At 33.0% G+C, this 16,930-nt stretch overlaps 7 protein-coding genes across 7 annotated transcripts; 4 read left to right on the top strand and 3 right to left on the bottom strand.

Moving 5' to 3' along the window:
* Positions 1-193: 193 nt before the first annotated feature.
* BN7_1607 (superoxide dismutase) lies at positions 194-805 on the top strand (the record flags this gene model as incomplete). Its single annotated transcript, XM_011277793.1, has 1 exon — positions 194-805. The coding sequence occupies one exon, from the start codon at positions 194-196 to the stop codon at positions 803-805; it is 612 nt and encodes a 203-aa protein (XP_011276095.1).
* Positions 806-924: 119 nt separating this feature from the next.
* Positions 925-1,827, bottom strand: RPC34 (DNA-directed RNA polymerase III subunit C34; the record flags this gene model as incomplete). The annotated part of the gene is made up of 1 exon (XM_011277792.1): positions 925-1,827. One exon carries the CDS (start codon positions 1,825-1,827, stop codon positions 925-927), a length of 903 nt encoding a protein of 300 aa, XP_011276094.1.
* Positions 1,828-2,379: 552 nt separating this feature from the next.
* Positions 2,380-3,159, top strand: BN7_1605 (uncharacterized protein; the record flags this gene model as incomplete). The annotated part of the gene is made up of 2 exons (XM_011277791.1): positions 2,380-2,767; positions 2,879-3,159. 2 exons carry the CDS (start codon positions 2,380-2,382, stop codon positions 3,157-3,159), a joined length of 669 nt encoding a protein of 222 aa, XP_011276093.1.
* A 5,338-nt stretch (positions 3,160-8,497) lies between these two features.
* BN7_1604 (FAD-binding oxidoreductase) lies at positions 8,498-10,222 on the bottom strand (the record flags this gene model as incomplete). The annotated part of the gene is made up of 1 exon (XM_011277790.1): positions 8,498-10,222. The coding sequence occupies one exon, from the start codon at positions 10,220-10,222 to the stop codon at positions 8,498-8,500; it is 1,725 nt and encodes a 574-aa protein (XP_011276092.1).
* A 483-nt stretch (positions 10,223-10,705) lies between these two features.
* Positions 10,706-13,210, top strand: TRL1 (tRNA ligase; the record flags this gene model as incomplete). The annotated part of the gene is made up of 1 exon (XM_011277789.1): positions 10,706-13,210. One exon carries the CDS (start codon positions 10,706-10,708, stop codon positions 13,208-13,210), a length of 2,505 nt encoding a protein of 834 aa, XP_011276091.1.
* Positions 13,211-13,325: 115 nt separating this feature from the next.
* ARG3 (ornithine carbamoyltransferase) lies at positions 13,326-14,297 on the bottom strand (the record flags this gene model as incomplete). Its single annotated transcript, XM_011277788.1, has 1 exon — positions 13,326-14,297. The coding sequence occupies one exon, from the start codon at positions 14,295-14,297 to the stop codon at positions 13,326-13,328; it is 972 nt and encodes a 323-aa protein (XP_011276090.1).
* A 1,354-nt stretch (positions 14,298-15,651) lies between these two features.
* BNA3 (kynurenine--oxoglutarate transaminase) lies at positions 15,652-16,929 on the top strand (the record flags this gene model as incomplete). Its single annotated transcript, XM_011277787.1, has 1 exon — positions 15,652-16,929. The coding sequence occupies one exon, from the start codon at positions 15,652-15,654 to the stop codon at positions 16,927-16,929; it is 1,278 nt and encodes a 425-aa protein (XP_011276089.1).
* Position 16,930: the final 1 nt, after the last annotated feature.

The following is a 16,930-nucleotide window of genomic DNA, read 5'->3' as shown; positions in this document are numbered from 1 at the left end:
AAGTTAATTGCGCAATATTAATAATGACTTTAGCCTAATTATGAATTTCACTATAAAAAAGGGATAAATCCTCCGAAAACTGTGTACACATGTATTCATCTACTATATTACAACCATCTTCGATTCACCAACAAACTAAACAAACTATCATTAGATAACTGCTGAATACAAAGAGATCAAATAAAAATCAAATATGTCAAACTTTACACTTCCAAAATTACCATACGCTTATGACGCTTTAGAGCCTCAAATTGCGGCTAAAATTACTGAAATCCATTACACCAAGCATCATCAAACTTATGTCAATAACTTGAATGCAGCTTACCAAAAAATTTCTACTGCAATTCAACAAAATGATGTCAAAGGACAAATTGAATTGCAACAAGCTATTAGATTCAATGGTGGGGGTCATATTAATCATTCTTTGTTTTGGGAAAATTTAGCCCCTGCAGATTCAGATGCTGTTAAAGGTGGTACTGAATTGAAGAAGAAAATTAACGAACAATATGGTTCTTTTGACCAATTCAAAGATAAATTTATTGGTTTACTTTTAGGTATTCAAGGTTCCGGATGGGGTTGGTTGGTTAAAAATAACGAATCAAACAATTTAGAGTTATACTCCTCTCCAAATCAAGATCCAGTCCCTTCAAAATATACTCCTTTGATTGGAATTGATTTCTGGGAACATGCTTATTATATTCAATATTATAATAACAAGGGTGAATATGCTAAAAAAATCTTCGATGTTCTAAACTGGGAAACTGCTGAAAAAAGATGGAAAGGAGAATATGAATTGAAGTTATAATCTTGATTCTGGTAATAAAATTATTATGAAATAGTTCTATTTTCATGGTTATATGAATTTTAAATAATTATCAAACTTTTATTGACATGTTTTCTATTAACAATGTAATTTCGTAAATTTCATAGCACATATTCATCAAAGTATACATTCTCTGTATCTTCTTCCTGAGATGGAGCAGTATAACTAGCTGCATCAAAAATTGAAAACCCTTCATCTAATCTTTCCTCTTTTAAGTCAACAACACTTTGGTATGTTGATCTATAACAATCTAAATTGAGCTTCTCCAGTTTATCGTCATAAACTAGAACCTGACAAAGCGATCTAATATCGTTTTCAATTAATTCTTCTGAGGTGACCTGACTTCTAGTGATGAACTCTAAAATTTCTTCCAAAGTCGAGTAATTTTTATAATTTGCTGCATACAGTTGGTTTTTTTTCAAATTTGCATCATCGTTGAAAATATTTGGAAATGTCTTGTTTGTAACAAATCTCCAAACAATTGTTAGTAGACTGTCAACAAATTCTGAATCTAATTCCCCATCCGTGAACCATGGCCCACCGGTAACCTCAATTGATGGTGTTAAATGGTATAACATATATATCTTTCTAGTTGGAAATTTGACTGATTTAACACTTTTAATGAATCTTTGACCTTCTAGTGACTTCAAACATCTGAGAACAACATGCTGATGTAAATTTGTACGAGCCTTTATAGTCTTGGTCCAAATACCTTCTCTTCCTGATGCTTCAATATATGAATATATGATTGATTCATCAGATGTCATATTTGCTCTTTTAGCTGCTTCTTGGATCTCCACAGCTTGGAATCTTAATTCACCATTTTGCTTCACTAATTTCACGAGACTTTGATTTAATAATACTTGAACTATAACCATCAAATCTGCAGCACTTTCAACCTCAGCTATCTTCCTAAGTTCTGGTTCTGTGAAAAGTGTATTTTCAGGTTCCTCTATCATAGCCTGATGTAGCTTTTTAGCTGCTTGCTCATTTGTGGAGGACATATTAGAGTATTCCTTACTTTTGAAAAAAGGTTGGTTTAGAAAGAAGAAAATTAAGTGGGTTGACCTAAAAGTTGATATCACCTTAAAGTATTAAAGAGTTTTTTAATTTTTTTTTTGTAAACATCACCGCGATGGTGTCCGGTTGTCATCTCTTTTAAAATCAAGACCTTTAAGGTTTTCGAAGCTGATCACAAATTGTACTTGAAACCATGTAATATTTAAAGTGTCAAATCATGTCTTTTAGGAGACCCAAAGCTAAAGTTATACAAAATGAGTCGAGTGATGAGGATATAGAAACAATAAGCAACAGAAAGCCAAGTAAGTACATAAATTTGGGGGAGAATAAAGAAGAGAATCTCTAACTTCCGAAACAGTTCAAAAGAAGGGCAAAATCAAACCAAAGATCAAAATGAGCGTGAATACACAAGAACAAGAAGAGGTAAGTTATATTAATACTTCATAGTGATCCTTATTCCAGCTACTGACAATCTCAAGGATGACCAAAACGAGGCTCTCAAGGACATTTCAATTCAAAAGAGGAAAAGAGACCGCATGAGTAGTTCTTTGAAGCTGCCCAACTTCGAAGTATTTGGTGATGGCCAGTTAAGTGATCCTGAACCATCTCACACCGAGAAAGGAATAGATGGTACTATTGGGAGTTATATGAAAGCAAATAAAGATGACACCACGATAATTAATAAACACCTACCTCATACAGAGAGTCATGAACACGGGATTGGGCAGATCTTGAATCAAAATGACCTTGAGGAATTTGAGAAAACTGATGAATTTCAAAATTCCAATAGTTTCATAGAACTAGAAGAATTTAATGAAAGCCTCAAGAGAAATTGGAATTCTCAAGAACATTTAGAAAACCAAGAAGGAAAGCTTCTAGAAGGGAACGAGAAGCTTGTTTTACAGAATCAAAATATTGGATCAGGTAACATATCAGATGAACCGTGAGTATTTTATAAAATAAACTTATAAAAACGGGTGATACTAACTAGCTGTGATAGTGAGTTTTTAAGTGATTTGACTAGTGACAATGAAGATTGGGTATCCACGAAACTTAAAAGTGGTACTATAATGAACGTACCGAAGGAAAAACGCACAACTCTTCCAAAGGTTAAACTTGTGGATGGTGTTTCTATTGAAGATGAGTCTAATAGACTGAAGAAAGTCATTGATGGCTTAAAGATACGAAGAAGTGAATTATCAGAAGAACTCGAAAAACTCAAAGTAGAAAGAAGAGATAACGACAAGAGAATGGAAGAATGGGAGGTTGATCTAAACAATATGACAAAAACACCAGATTTTAAAGTGGCTGAATAATGAATCCAAAAAAATACACAAGACAAACATGATATTGAAATGTTATAGTTATCAATGAGCAGCTTCAATATTAGCCAATATAAAGTACACGATTATCATACTACACTAAATACACAATTTGCTCCAAATTGAAGTTGCACTACAATTTTAGATGTATTGAATGAAGCTTATAGCGTATATGATTCAATTGAATTGCCTCAAATCTTTTAGTATTCATGAAAGAGTTTTATTTTGAAGGTTTTTTAACAATTGAAGGCGTAACTTCAGCTTTCCACTTTGATGGTTCATAAAGTTCATAGGATTTATTATTTTCTGCTTTTCTATATTCTACATAAAGTATGTATTCACATTTCATATAGGTCCTCTAATTCCGTATCATGTTAAGCTGTCATCTTATATAATTAATTGCTTATTTTATATATTTTTAATTTGAATAACATTAGCTAAATTTTGGAGGGTGGGCTAGTTATGTCTTTCACAAAAGTGTATTATAAAATAACAGAACTGTCGCTAGTTAAATACACCAATACACCTCAAGCCACCCAATTTCATCGAACTAATCCTTTGAAACCATTCATATACATCAGAGCACTGAAATCCGTAATACTTCGTCTTTGTGTCACTTAGATGTGATGTCTGGGTGTATGGCTTTGTGATTTTATGATAAACTGACACAAAATTCCAAGAAATTCAAATTTCTTTCTTTCCCCTTTTTGATCAAGATTCAATCATCATCGAAATCCTGATTAGATCAAATACACCACATGTCAAGGTCACTTTAAGTGATCACTTCGCATACTCATAGATGATTGCTTTAGTTCTTTGGGATATTACAAAAGGGAGCTCGTTAGTCATTGTTTCTACTCAATATATTTTCTCCTGATTTTGGGTATAATACAAGCAGTGTATGTTAACCCTATGATTCACATTACCTTGGCTGCTTTGTTGGCTTCTGGTGACTGTTCATTCTGACTGAAACTTGACGCTTTCTGTTAATGATATGGGATCTGGCTTTCATTAATATCTTCTATTGATATAAGCGTGATTTAAGGCTTCTGGTTTATCATACTTTCGGATTATGCTACAAGATATCGGTTTGAGGTGACTACATCACGACAGGCAAAGTGACTTAATTGAAAGAGTTATTGGCTCTATCTGATGCTCATCTTAGATTGTTTTGTTATGTGGTCCTCCTAAAGTTGAAGATTTTAGTTGAAGGTCAATACTGCTAAATTTAGTGACCATACAAATAGATCCAGATCGTTATTATCAGTCACGACAATAACAAGTATGAGCTAACCAGATTCATAAGATACATCTACAAATTTGATAAAAACAGTACCAGAGACACAATGGTTGTGGCATTGAAAATTCTCATTAAAATAAAGCTAGATTGTTTATGGAAAAACATGTCACTATTACATCTGAAAAACAAAAGCCTGTTCATTTGAACCTTCAGTGCATTCATGATTCGATACAATATTAGACTAGAGATGCAGATGTACCTTATAACACATATTGTAGTTAATCAGGCACTTTAAGCACATCTAATAAATAATATATCGAATGTAGCTTCATCCAAATCTATGCTTAACATCGTTCACACAAGCAGTATCATACATAATTGTTAATGATGAAGTCAAATTAAGTCCCGAATGAACCAAAAATATCTTTTTACTGAAAATATGTATTCAAAATAGAACCTTTTGGGGAATCAACTACACATAGAAGCTGGTTTTTCAAAAAGAGCCATATTTCAAGCTCATGATTGGTGTTGGACTTCGCTTTAATTGAAGATAGGTAAGATGTTCTGTAATATAGACTATTCAAATGGTACAACATCTACAAAGCCACCTGAATAAAACGCCACAACTATCACGAACATCCTTTTCCCAATCTCGAAATCAATGCTGTTCCAGATATATTTTAAGAAAGCATGCCAACATATCATTATAACTTTAAACCTATGTCTTCAGCAACCTTTTAAACGAAATACTTATGCATTGTATCGCTAAAGTCTAACAAATATTCTCTTATCAGTATCATTTCTATTTTCAGTCTACTATTACAACCACCTATTGACGTAAATATATAATGTATATATAAAATAAAATATTTATGTTTATGTATGCTCAACGAGTTACAATTGAGGTATCCGGGACCATGATTTGTTACTTACACTGAAGTTTCAATCTGAAAAGCACTACATCAAACAATTTCGCCTTCTAAATATACAAATTTCTAAATTCATCACTTGATCTTTTCATTAACCTCTATTAACTTTTGTTGAATGTTAGGATCCGTTATCAAAATAAATGTGATTATAAATGGTTTTGATATATACTATAGATTATACATTTGTTATGCACGAATTGAGTATAAATGGTTAAACAAGATATATACTATGAAAGGAAATTGTAAAAGAAAGATTAGAAGAATAAATGAATATATAAAGAGTTCAAATTGTCTGTTAGTTATTAGTTAAGTTTTGTATAAGTTTAATATAGAGTTTGGTATATAAAACTGAGTACAATATCTGGTACGATCTCTAACCCACAACAATTTTAACCTCTATTAATTGTTGCTGCTCTGAGTTATAGGTGAGTATGAAACCATACGGGAGACATTGCAATTTGTCAACAGGAATACATCGCTATTGTCTATTTTCTGTTATTCGAAGACACTCTTTCGAATCATCAGCGTTAACATGAATGCCGATTATTAGCAAAGAAGGTGTAGGAGATCATACCTACTACCGACATTGTTCTTGTTGGAGGTTAGAGATCAATCCTACTAATGACGACATTTTCTAACACTTAGACCCTATATTAAACTTATAAAAAACTTAAGTATATAACTAATAGACAATTTGAACTCTTTATATTCTCATTCTATTAGATATCTTTTTTTTTAATTGACAATTTAATTTATCACTTGATCTTTAACAAATTCTATTATTCATACCATTTTTCTCTTTTCCTTTGCCTCAATATCACACAACTTTAGATCATACATATAAGATATCTTTTAGATCATGCATATTTATTTCTTTTTCTATAACTAACATCACACGACACTATTTATACTGACACTATTCTCACACTATACTTTCACATCTACCCTTGGTATTTGTAGATCGCGGCCAGCAGCAAAATCAAATTGGAGTTGAACATCGTATTATCACCCTTGTTAGTACTGCACATATTAAATATCAAACTTGTATTTGCAAGATTCTTCGGCGGACAGCATATGACAGAAGTGGTAATAGATACTATATTGAGGTATCAGCAATTTGTCTATTTTCTTGTCATAATTTCATGTCTAACCTTAATCAACCTTTACTAATATAACACTAGAATCGTAGTTAAGGATATGATTCAGATGAAAAGAAAATAATGTACACAATCTGAATAGACGAGCATGGTTCGCCGTGTAGCTAAGGAAGAAGAGCTATCAACTGTTATCTGAAGCTAGACGACCATTTTAGTGAAGCAAAGTAGCAAGAGTAGCAAGAACCCTTTCAATTCTACAACAAATATAAATTAGGAAGTTACAGTTTTTCCTTTGAGTATCAAATCACATATGTTCATTCCTCAGGTAAAAAGTTATATCAGAAATATATTTTCATCAACTATTGGTAGTTATAGAGTGAACAAGTTTCTGGCAAGCTTAGCGTCTTTTTTGATTTCTAAGACTCAATTCCCCTCGGTCACGCTAGTAAATGTTTAATTTTGGTGAACATGCCAGAGACCCAATCAAGTCGTTCTGTTTTTCACTGTTCTGCACTAATGAAATGTACATTCGAAAGTAATAAGAGTAAAATTCCTCAACTCCTACTATCATTCCCTATCATGGATGCACACACTTACTGTTCCAGGTTGAAGATCGTAGCTGATACAGACATTATTTTTTTACAAGCACTATATTAAAGTTATACAAAACTTAGCCATATGTCTAATACACAATCTGGACCCTTTATATAACATTCGATTAAATTTCTTCTTCTTGAATTTACATTTCTCATTTTACTTAATTTATCCCTCGATCTTTAACAGCATTTAATTAATCCATACATTTTTCTTCTTCTGCAACCTCAAATGAAAAGAAATTGAGCAAACAAGTTGGTAGCGGTTATTTTGCTAATTCAGAGACTGAAGCTCGAAAGAGGACCTGCAAACACTTTATCAAAATAATTTGCACTATAACCTCAAGCGCATTGTTCACTGTTGTATTTTTTCAATGTATATATTATGCAAAGCTTCTAGAAATGTTGAATCATACCTTTTTATTATTCAAAGTTATTCCGGCATAGTGTTTCAAATTAGAATCTATCGTTAAACTTTTTATAGAAGCATATCAGATCTGGGGGAGTGAAACGACTTCATAAGCTATATGTCATGTTTAAAGAGAATACATTATTAGTTGATATTACTGGTGCTAGGGCCGATGTTACTCATTGCAGAAGAATGTACCAGACTTGGTGTTTTGAATTAACACACCACATATAAACACACACATTCATTGACGTTTGTTTTTTTCTCTATCCAGCTCAATTTATTCTACACCAGGGTCAGTTATATGAGTATTACAACGCTTGAAAAATAACGCCTTAGCAATATAGTGCACGGGGTGTTGAACAACTGGCTAGCCAGAATTTTATATATTAAAGTTTTTTCGGTAGGTTCCTTTGTTTTTGCATCTTGCAAACAAAAATCTGTGGAAAATCATTAGGAAATGTAACTTTATGGAGTGTAAATGAGAAAGAAACCAAGAGTATAAACAATAGATAATTTAATATTCTTTATTCCCATTTCTCTAACTTATAACAAATGTTCAATGACCAAATGTAAAGAAAAAACAAGCTTTTCAAATGGTATGACCATGCATATAGTTGTGTGTTTTATTTGGTGAAAGGAAGTTAGTAAACAAGGTAGATATCTATTGAATCAGTATTTCCTAAATTGAGTACTAGTTGTTTGTTTTTCTATTATTCTTAAAATTAGATGTACTTTTGGAGCTTTCAAAATATATGGCCTATACTTTTATTTTAATAATCAAAAAAACCGTGTTAACTATTTGAAAGTAGGAGCAAGACAAATGTACAAGGCTTCATTATCTTTCATTGGTGTAGTTAGTGAGCTCAATATTCGTTTATATTTAGTGTCATTCTGTTACAGAATGAATTCCACCCTATATTGAGATTGGGGTTAAAAGATAAAGTGAATGTGTGTCTTAGTTCTCAAAGAAAATTATACTATATATTTATTTATATAACATTCTATATTTTATCATCATTGGGGTCTATATTTGTTTATATAACAGAGTATAAACAGTATGCTTAATGCTCATTTGTATCAGAAGGATCTATTTTAAAAATTTTATCAGGATTCAACAAACGTAAAGGGTCCAAAGCGAGCTTGATATGTCTCATTGTGTCAACGGCATCCTCGCCAACTTCTTTTAGCAGGTATTCTCTCTTACCGACACCAACACCATGTTCACCAGTACATGTACCGTCATTATTTATAGCTCTATCCACCATTCTACCGACCAGTTTTTTGACCTTATCACTCTCTTCATCTTTATATAACACTAAGGCATGAAAATTACCATCACCAACGTGACCAATAGTGGTGGAATTAAAACCATTTGCTAGAATATCATCTTGAGTTTCTGTAATAACTTTCGAAAGCTTTGATATAGGAACTGCAACATCTGTTATGTAAACCTTAATATTTGGATCTATATGAGTTTTCCCCCAATCTATGGTAGACCAAAGTGCAAATCTTCTAGCAGACCATAATTCTGCCTTTTCTTCTTCGTCATTTGCAAACTGAAACCTAGTAGAATTATTTTGAGTTGTAATTTCTTTAATAGTACCAACTAGTTCTTTAATAATACTTTTTGATCCACCAATTTTAATCATTAGAGTCGGTTTTTCAAGCCATGTCTTTGAAGTGGAACCCACATCATTGATACATTTCATCATATTGGAGTCTAAAAATTCAACAGCATTAACCTGAATACCTTTGCGAACAATGGAAGAAACTGAATTTGTTGCGTCCTTTATAGTGTCGAAATTAATGACAGCTACTGTTTCCTCTTCTGGTTTGACGTGAAGTTTGAGCGTGGCCTCTGTGACAATACCCAAGGTTCCTTCGCTACCAACAAAAAGACCAGTTAAATTATATCCAGCACTAGATTTTCTTGGTCTCTTTTTGGTTTTGACAATAGTCCCATCTGCTAAAACCACTGTTAGACCAAGAACATTATCTTTCATGGTCCCATATCTGGCAGCGTTAGTACCGGAACAAGAAGTACCAATCATACCACCAATCTGTGCACCTGGACCAGGATCAGGGCCAAACATCAATCCATAAGGAGAAAGATACTCATTCAAATCTTGCCATGGAACTGAAGGCTGTACAACAACGTCTAAATCATCTTCATTCAACTCCAGGACTTTATCTAGCCTATTTAAATCAATGGTGATCCCACTTCTTGATGCAATGAATTGACCTTCCAAAGATGTCCCACCTGAAAATGGAACAATTGGGACTTTATACTTATGGGATATTTTTAAAACACCAGATACTTGTTCTGTATCTTTTGGATAAACAATGAGTTTGGGGCGTTGGCCAGGGAGCGGATGATGTGTTTGATAATAAGAGTCTGTGTGATTTTCAATTTCTGAATCAGCTCGTGTGACGAATTCTGGGCCCAAATACTGCTCGATCTCTTGAAATGCTTTCTTTAAATCTGACAAACTACCATATTTAATTGGATCAAGGGTGTTCAATTTGGTTATGGACTTGTCATTTTTCACCTTTCTATCAAAACCTTGGAAAATTCCATAAGAAACAAAGCCTCCAGTAGCAAACAGAGCTGCACCTATGAAATAACTATTAAAGTTTGCCCTCGTTGAGAAATTAATATGCTCGAGAGACGATTTTTTTGATTGATAAAAGATCCGATTTTGACTGAGGAAAGCTCTTTGTGGTCTGAAAGAATGTGACGCTCTACCAATAGAGTTGAGCCCACATTTTAGTGATTTGATTATCATATTCTAGTTGAATATCAGTCAGACTTTATCACCATCTCAGTTATGTGAATTTTAGGTTAATTTTTTAGTTCAAAGAATTCCTCGACTTTATATTGATGCCACCGTTATCATTTTAGGATAACCTAAAGCCACAGTCACGACTCACACCTCACACCATCCATAGTGCACAAACTCCGTGACGCTTCTCAGGAGCGCTAAAGTGAATAAGGCTTTCGAATTGAAGCTTCTAAATAAATCAACCTTAGTCCATAATGATTTGAGTGTGTAAGTGAATGTTTTAGCATGGTTGTCTAACGATTTGTTTGATGTAACGAAGTTTTAACAGATCGGTAAAATATATCTCAGTTCACAGCTATACAGCGCGCGTTTATATTACGTAATACCATATATAATTAAATAATATTTTTCAAGTACTAAATTTTTTCTGAATAACGACTTCAACAATTAAAACAATACAAGCCGAAGATCACATTTTTACTCGATATGGGACAAGAGAAGTTATCAGATCAAGAAGAAGTCAATGAGCTGATAAAAAAATTGGAGCTGGCCACTACCTTAAAGAAAAGGGGAAAGGCTACAAAAAGGATTTACAAAGTATTGAATAGTGACAAAGAGATTGTTAGTTGGAAATTCAATGAATGGGACTATGCAAAAGATAAAATAGAGCTCCCATCAAACGCAAGAGGTCTCTTTACTTTGGCTGATGAACCTAGAATTGCTGTTAGAGGATATGATAAATTTTTCAATATCAACGAGGTACCTATCACTCGCTGGGAATGGCTGGAGTCTAATACTAAAGGGCCTTATCAAGTTACAGCAAAGGAAAATGGTTGTATCATATTAATCTCAGGGCTCAGGGATGGAACAATTGTTGTATGCAGCAAGCATTCCACTGGTGATAGACAGGATGGTACAAAAAACCATGCTATTGCTGGACAAAAGTTTCTGGAGCATCAGTTAAAATTGAGAAATTTATCTACGAAAGATCTTGCTCTCAAGTTGTATGATCTAAATGTCACTGCTGTCGCTGAATTCTGTGATGATGATTTTGAAGAGCACATTATCCAATATAAAAGTGATAGCGCTGGTTTATATCTTCACGGGCTCAACTTGAATAAACCATCTTTTGAGACTTATTCCATTGAAGAAGTCAGTGACTTCGCTGGTGTTTATGGCTTCAAAACGGTGGATCATTTCACTATTCAGGATATTGCAAGCTTGAAAAATAGACTCACTGAGTACTCTTTGAGTGGATGTTATAATGGTAAAGAAATTGAAGGTTTTGTGATAAGATGTAAAAAAACAACGAAGCTCAAAGAAGAGGATTATTTTTTCAAATTCAAGTTTGAGGAACCTTATTTGATGTATAGACAGTGGAGAGAAGTCACAAAAGAATATCTCAGTCATAAAGATAGATTATCAATTAAATTTTCAAAACATAGATTTATAACAAATAAATACTTAGATTTCGTCATACCATTGTTAGAGGAAGACCCGAAGCTTGCTGAAAATTATAATTCAGGTTTCAAGATCATTGAGCTTAGAAATAGGTTCTTAGAAAGCTATGGTAAATCGGGTCCAGAAATTCTGAACCAAGAACTACTTGATGAATTGGAAGTTGTGAATTCAATGAAAAGTCTGAAGATTGATGAAAACACTAAATTCGTCATTATACCTGTTGCAACTATCGGATGTGGGAAAACTACCACTTCACAGACCTTGGTGAATATTTATAGTGATGAATGGTCTCTGGTGTCAAATGATGATATTCCAAGTGGAAAGGCGGCAAAGCATCAGTTTGTCAAGAAAGCTTTGGAGGGTCTGAAAACAAATAAGGTCGTTATAATGGATAGAAATAACCATCAGTTCAGAGAAAGGGATCAAATTTTTAAAGATTTTGCTGAGTTCCGTGATGATTATATACCTCATGACACAAATGTGCAATTTATTTGTTTAAATTTTGTTCCAGATGACTGTGATACTGATAAGGTGTGGGAAAAAACATACAATAGAGTAATTGCAAGAGGAGATAATCACCAATCAATTAAAGCTGAGACTGAATCAGCAAAAGTCAAAGGAATAATGTCTGGCTTTGTTAAAAGGTTTCAACCTGTGGTTCAGGAGAAAGAACCAGACTCAAATTTCAATTCTGTAATTGACTTAGACTCTACTGGAGAAAGGTCCTCCTATGAAAATGTCTTGAAAATTTTGGACAACTTAAGAGATAAGTATCCGGTTCTTATTGGTGAATTACCAGCGTCTGGAATCATTGAATCTGCTTTTTCCAGTGCATTGAATTATAAACCTTCGTATCATAAAGTCATGGGAAAGTCTGGGGGACAGGGAAAGGCTAATAAGAAGAAGGCAACTGGTGAAAAGGAGACATCAAATATTGGAAATCCTACGAAAAGAATGAAAGTCAAACCACCTGTTTATTTCAGCATTGATATCCCAAACAAAGCAGTGGTCACCTCCAGAATTCAAGATCTTCTTATTCAAAAAGGAAGTTTAGCTAATGTTGATAAATCTTTCGGTGACCTCTTGAAAACTAAACTCATGAATGAATTCCATGTTACATTAGCACATTGCATTCAAGCTAAAAGAGGAAATGAACTTGAAAAGTTTGTATGGTCAAAGTACATCAATGTTTTTGAAAATAGAAAATCAAAAGGTAACCTTCTAGGATATAGCGCTGACTTGAAGCTCAAAAGTTTGATATGGAATGATATGATAGCAACAGTCTTGGTGGATATTTCACTCATATATCGTGATGGTTCTAGCAATGAGCTAAGTGTTAAATCAGCAAATAAGTTTCCTCATATAACATACGCATTATTGTCAGAAGGCGTCAAGCCCTTCTTTTCCAATAGTTTAGCTGAAGATGCTAGTAAATTTGATGATCAAGGTTCTTTTGATAACGGTGTGCATATTTTACATTTCGATGATGAGCCTGTTTTGAAACAGTTGCCTGTCATTGTCAACTTTTGAGTATAAATAGATAGTATTGGGTATTCAAAAGACGATTTATTTACAAATTCTCAGAATATACGTATAAGTACTCAAAAAACGTAACATTTAGTAAAATATGTACATATGAATGAACCTATTTTGAGAAATCACCTTTATTCACAACAAATACTTCTAAAGCTGCAATAGCCGCATATAATCTATTTTCAGCTTCTTCAAAAACTAATGAATTCTTGTTATAAAAAACTTCATCAGTGACTTCTTCCTTGTGACGAGGTAGACAGTGCATGAACTTCCAATCTTTATTAGCCAATTTTGTGTGTTCTTCAGAAATTTGGAACCCTTCAAACTGTTTCAATTTTTTAGCAGTCTCTGATTCTTCACCCATGGAGACAAAAGTATCAGTTACTAATATGTTTGCATTGGTTGCAGTGGCTTTTGGATCGTGTGTGTGTTCAAAACTAGCACCGGTTTCTTTACTAACTTCTTCAGCTGTTTGTAAAATCTTTTTATCCATTTCAATCCCAATTGGAGTAGCAACAGAAACATTGATACCTAATTTCAATGAAGCAATAGCTAAATCATTTATGACATTATTAGCATCACCAATCCACGCCAATTTTAACCCTTTTGTATCTTGGAATGCCTCCTTAATTGTCAAGAGATCAGCAATCGCTTGTAGAGGATGATAAGTATCACATAATGAATTTAAGATTGGAACCGATGAATGTTCAGCCAATTGTTGAATTTCTGAGTGTGAGTTGACTCTTGCAAAGACAGTAGAGACCATTGATGACAAAACCTTTGTAGTATCATAAAAGGATTCATTGACGCCTAACTGAATGTCATCCTTACCTAAAAACATAGGGGTAGCACCGTAAAAGGCAGCAGCACCTTCCGATGAAATTCTGGTTCTAGTGGATCTCTTGGAAAATACCAAAGCAACTGTTTTCCCTAAGAGTTTTTGATGATTAGAGGCAAACTCTTGTGGTGATCCATTCTTATAAATTTGTTTGAAAGTTTGAGCTTTGTTGACTAAGACTTCAAACTCTTTGTTTGTAAGATCACTGATGGAAATTAAATGACGTACGCCCTTTCTACCAAGCATTTTATTTTTGAGTTATGACCTCTAGTTTTAGTTTTCCAAAGTAGTACCAGTAAATGGCTTGCAAAATTCAGAAGTTCGCTATATATTTATAATTATAAGTTGGAAATTGGAATCAGGTTCCATCTGATTTCGACTCGATGAATCATCCTGCATATCTGCACAAGTCGGTCCTTAAAAAATCCCGATCCAAAAGCAGCTTTAATTCCAATCCTTCTCGAATCTCGAATACATATTACACATACTATATAACACTATAACGCATAATAGTATACTTGATGTCATTCCACCAATTGGTGAATAAAATTCAGGTTAATAATTTGTACTGGGAATACTTTAAATAAATAAGCACAATTAATTACGCCTATAATAAGATTATAACTGAAGTTTTCGAGATCTAGAAGTATATATTAATATAATATATAGTGAAATATTAGACCACTAGTTTGGTCGGCTATAATGCTTCTGAAAATATATATATAAAGATATTTAACAATCTATATAATATATATATATATATATAAATTTATAAATTTAATCATATATATATATTGGACTTTAATATATATATATATTATAATATTATTTATATATAAATAATTATACAGCTTATAATTAAATATATATGATGCTTAAAATATATATATCCTTGACGACGTAATATAATTGGCAATTTTTTGGTAATTGAATATTTCAAAATTATAAATTAATATAATTAATTAATTATATTATAGTCAAAATAAATTATATTATGATATGAATGATTTAATTTTTAATTTCATGAATTGGTCGAAAGATTATAAATCTAAAACAGTACAAAACCTAATAATCTTTTCAATGGATATTTATCAACTCTAAAATCTTGATATTTATCTTCTAAAGTTTGTAATGAATCAACATCATAAGATGGTAAGACTAAACAATAAATCAAAATTTCTAATTTATTTAGGAACATTCATGAATTTGAGAATTGTTAACGTATTCTTGTAGTTGATATTTGATCTAATTGATACTCTGCAATTGGGTTCATTTCACGTGTATTTCAGAGAAAGTTAAATATATCAAGAATCATATACAATTGATTATAATATCGTGGACCGTGGCTATCATCATGGTTATCAGTTATCAGTCTTCTCACTTTTCACCATAATTATTTCTGCAGGATCACGTGTAGAGAGCTATTTGTTGTTTCTGCCGGAGCCACAATCCACAATATCTCCCGGTTCGTTGATAAAGGATCAAAAGATTGGAAAGTTATAAATTACCATGCTTTCCTCAAAAAAAAATTTGAGCTAGCAATTAATTAATGTTAGTTAAAAATACTCTAAACTGCTTTAAGAGATTATCACAAAGAAGAATGAGCACTAACTTCCCGTCACACAATCCTTATTTCAAGGCTTCAGGAAAAGATGTTTGGTCATTAATCAACGAAGCTGCTGCTAAAGCTGCTTCTACATCATCAAGAGAGATTATTAATTTAGGCCAGGGTTTCTTCTCATATTCACCTCCAAGTTTTGCAATTGAAGCTGCCAAGGAAGCTTTAGATGTTCCAGCATACAACCAGTACGCCCATACCAAAGGTAAACCAAATCTTTTGAACGCATTGGCTAAAACATACTCTCAACACTATGGCAGAGAGTTAAAAACAGATGAAATTTTGGTCACAACTGGTGCCAATGAAGCTATCCTTACAATCTTAACGGGATTCTTAGAGAAAGGGGACGAAGTCATAGTTTTCGAGCCATTTTTTGACCAATACATTTCTAATATCGAAATACCAGGTGGAAAAGTTGTTTATGTCCCTCTCCACCCACCAAAAGAGATTTCTGAGCGCAATGTCAGAGGTCAAGATTGGAAGATTGATTTTGCTGAGTTTGAAGAAGCGATCACAGATAAAACCAAAATCATTATATTGAATACACCTCATAACCCTGTCGGGAAGGTATTTACAAAAGAAGAATTAACAAAAATTGGTGAAATCGCAGTCAAACACAATATTTTGATTATCTCAGATGAAGTTTATGAAAATCTCTACTACACTTCTGAATTCACAAGAATTGCTACCCTATCACCTGAGATTGGAAGATTGACATTGACAGTTGGTTCTGGTGGTAAGTCATTTGCTGCAACAGGTTGGAGAATCGGATGGATTATTGGCCATCCAGAATTGTTAAAGTATGCATCTTTAGCACATACAAGAATTTGCTTTTCAACTCCAGCACCTCTCCAAGAAGCTACTGCAACCTCATTAAATAAGGCATTAGAAAATAATTATTTTGAAAATACTCGTCAAGAATACATCAAAAAGTATGAAATATTTACAAAAATTTGGGATGATTTGGGAATTCCATACACAATTGCTGAAGGTGCGTATTACTTACTTGTTGACTTTTCAAAAGTAAAAATACCAGAAAATTATGAATACCCAGAGGACCTTCAAAATCGTGCCAAAGATTTCAAAACAGCTTACTGGTTAATTCAAGAATTGGGTGTTGTTGCTATCCCACCAACTGAATTTTATATCAAGGAACATGAACATGTTGCTGAAAACTTGTTAAGATTTGCAATTTGTAAAGATGATGAGACATTGGAAAAGGCAGTTTTGAGATTGAAAGAACTTAAAAATTACTTGTAAT

The sequence above is a fragment of the Wickerhamomyces ciferrii genome, contig 00034 (assembly GCF_000313485.1).
Source record: "Wickerhamomyces ciferrii WGS project CAIF00000000 data, strain NRRL Y-1031 F-60-10, contig 00034, whole genome shotgun sequence".
Taxonomy (NCBI): Eukaryota; Fungi; Ascomycota; class Saccharomycetes; order Phaffomycetales; family Wickerhamomycetaceae; genus Hansenula; species Hansenula ciferrii.
This window is presented reverse-complemented; position numbering and strand designations above follow the sequence as displayed.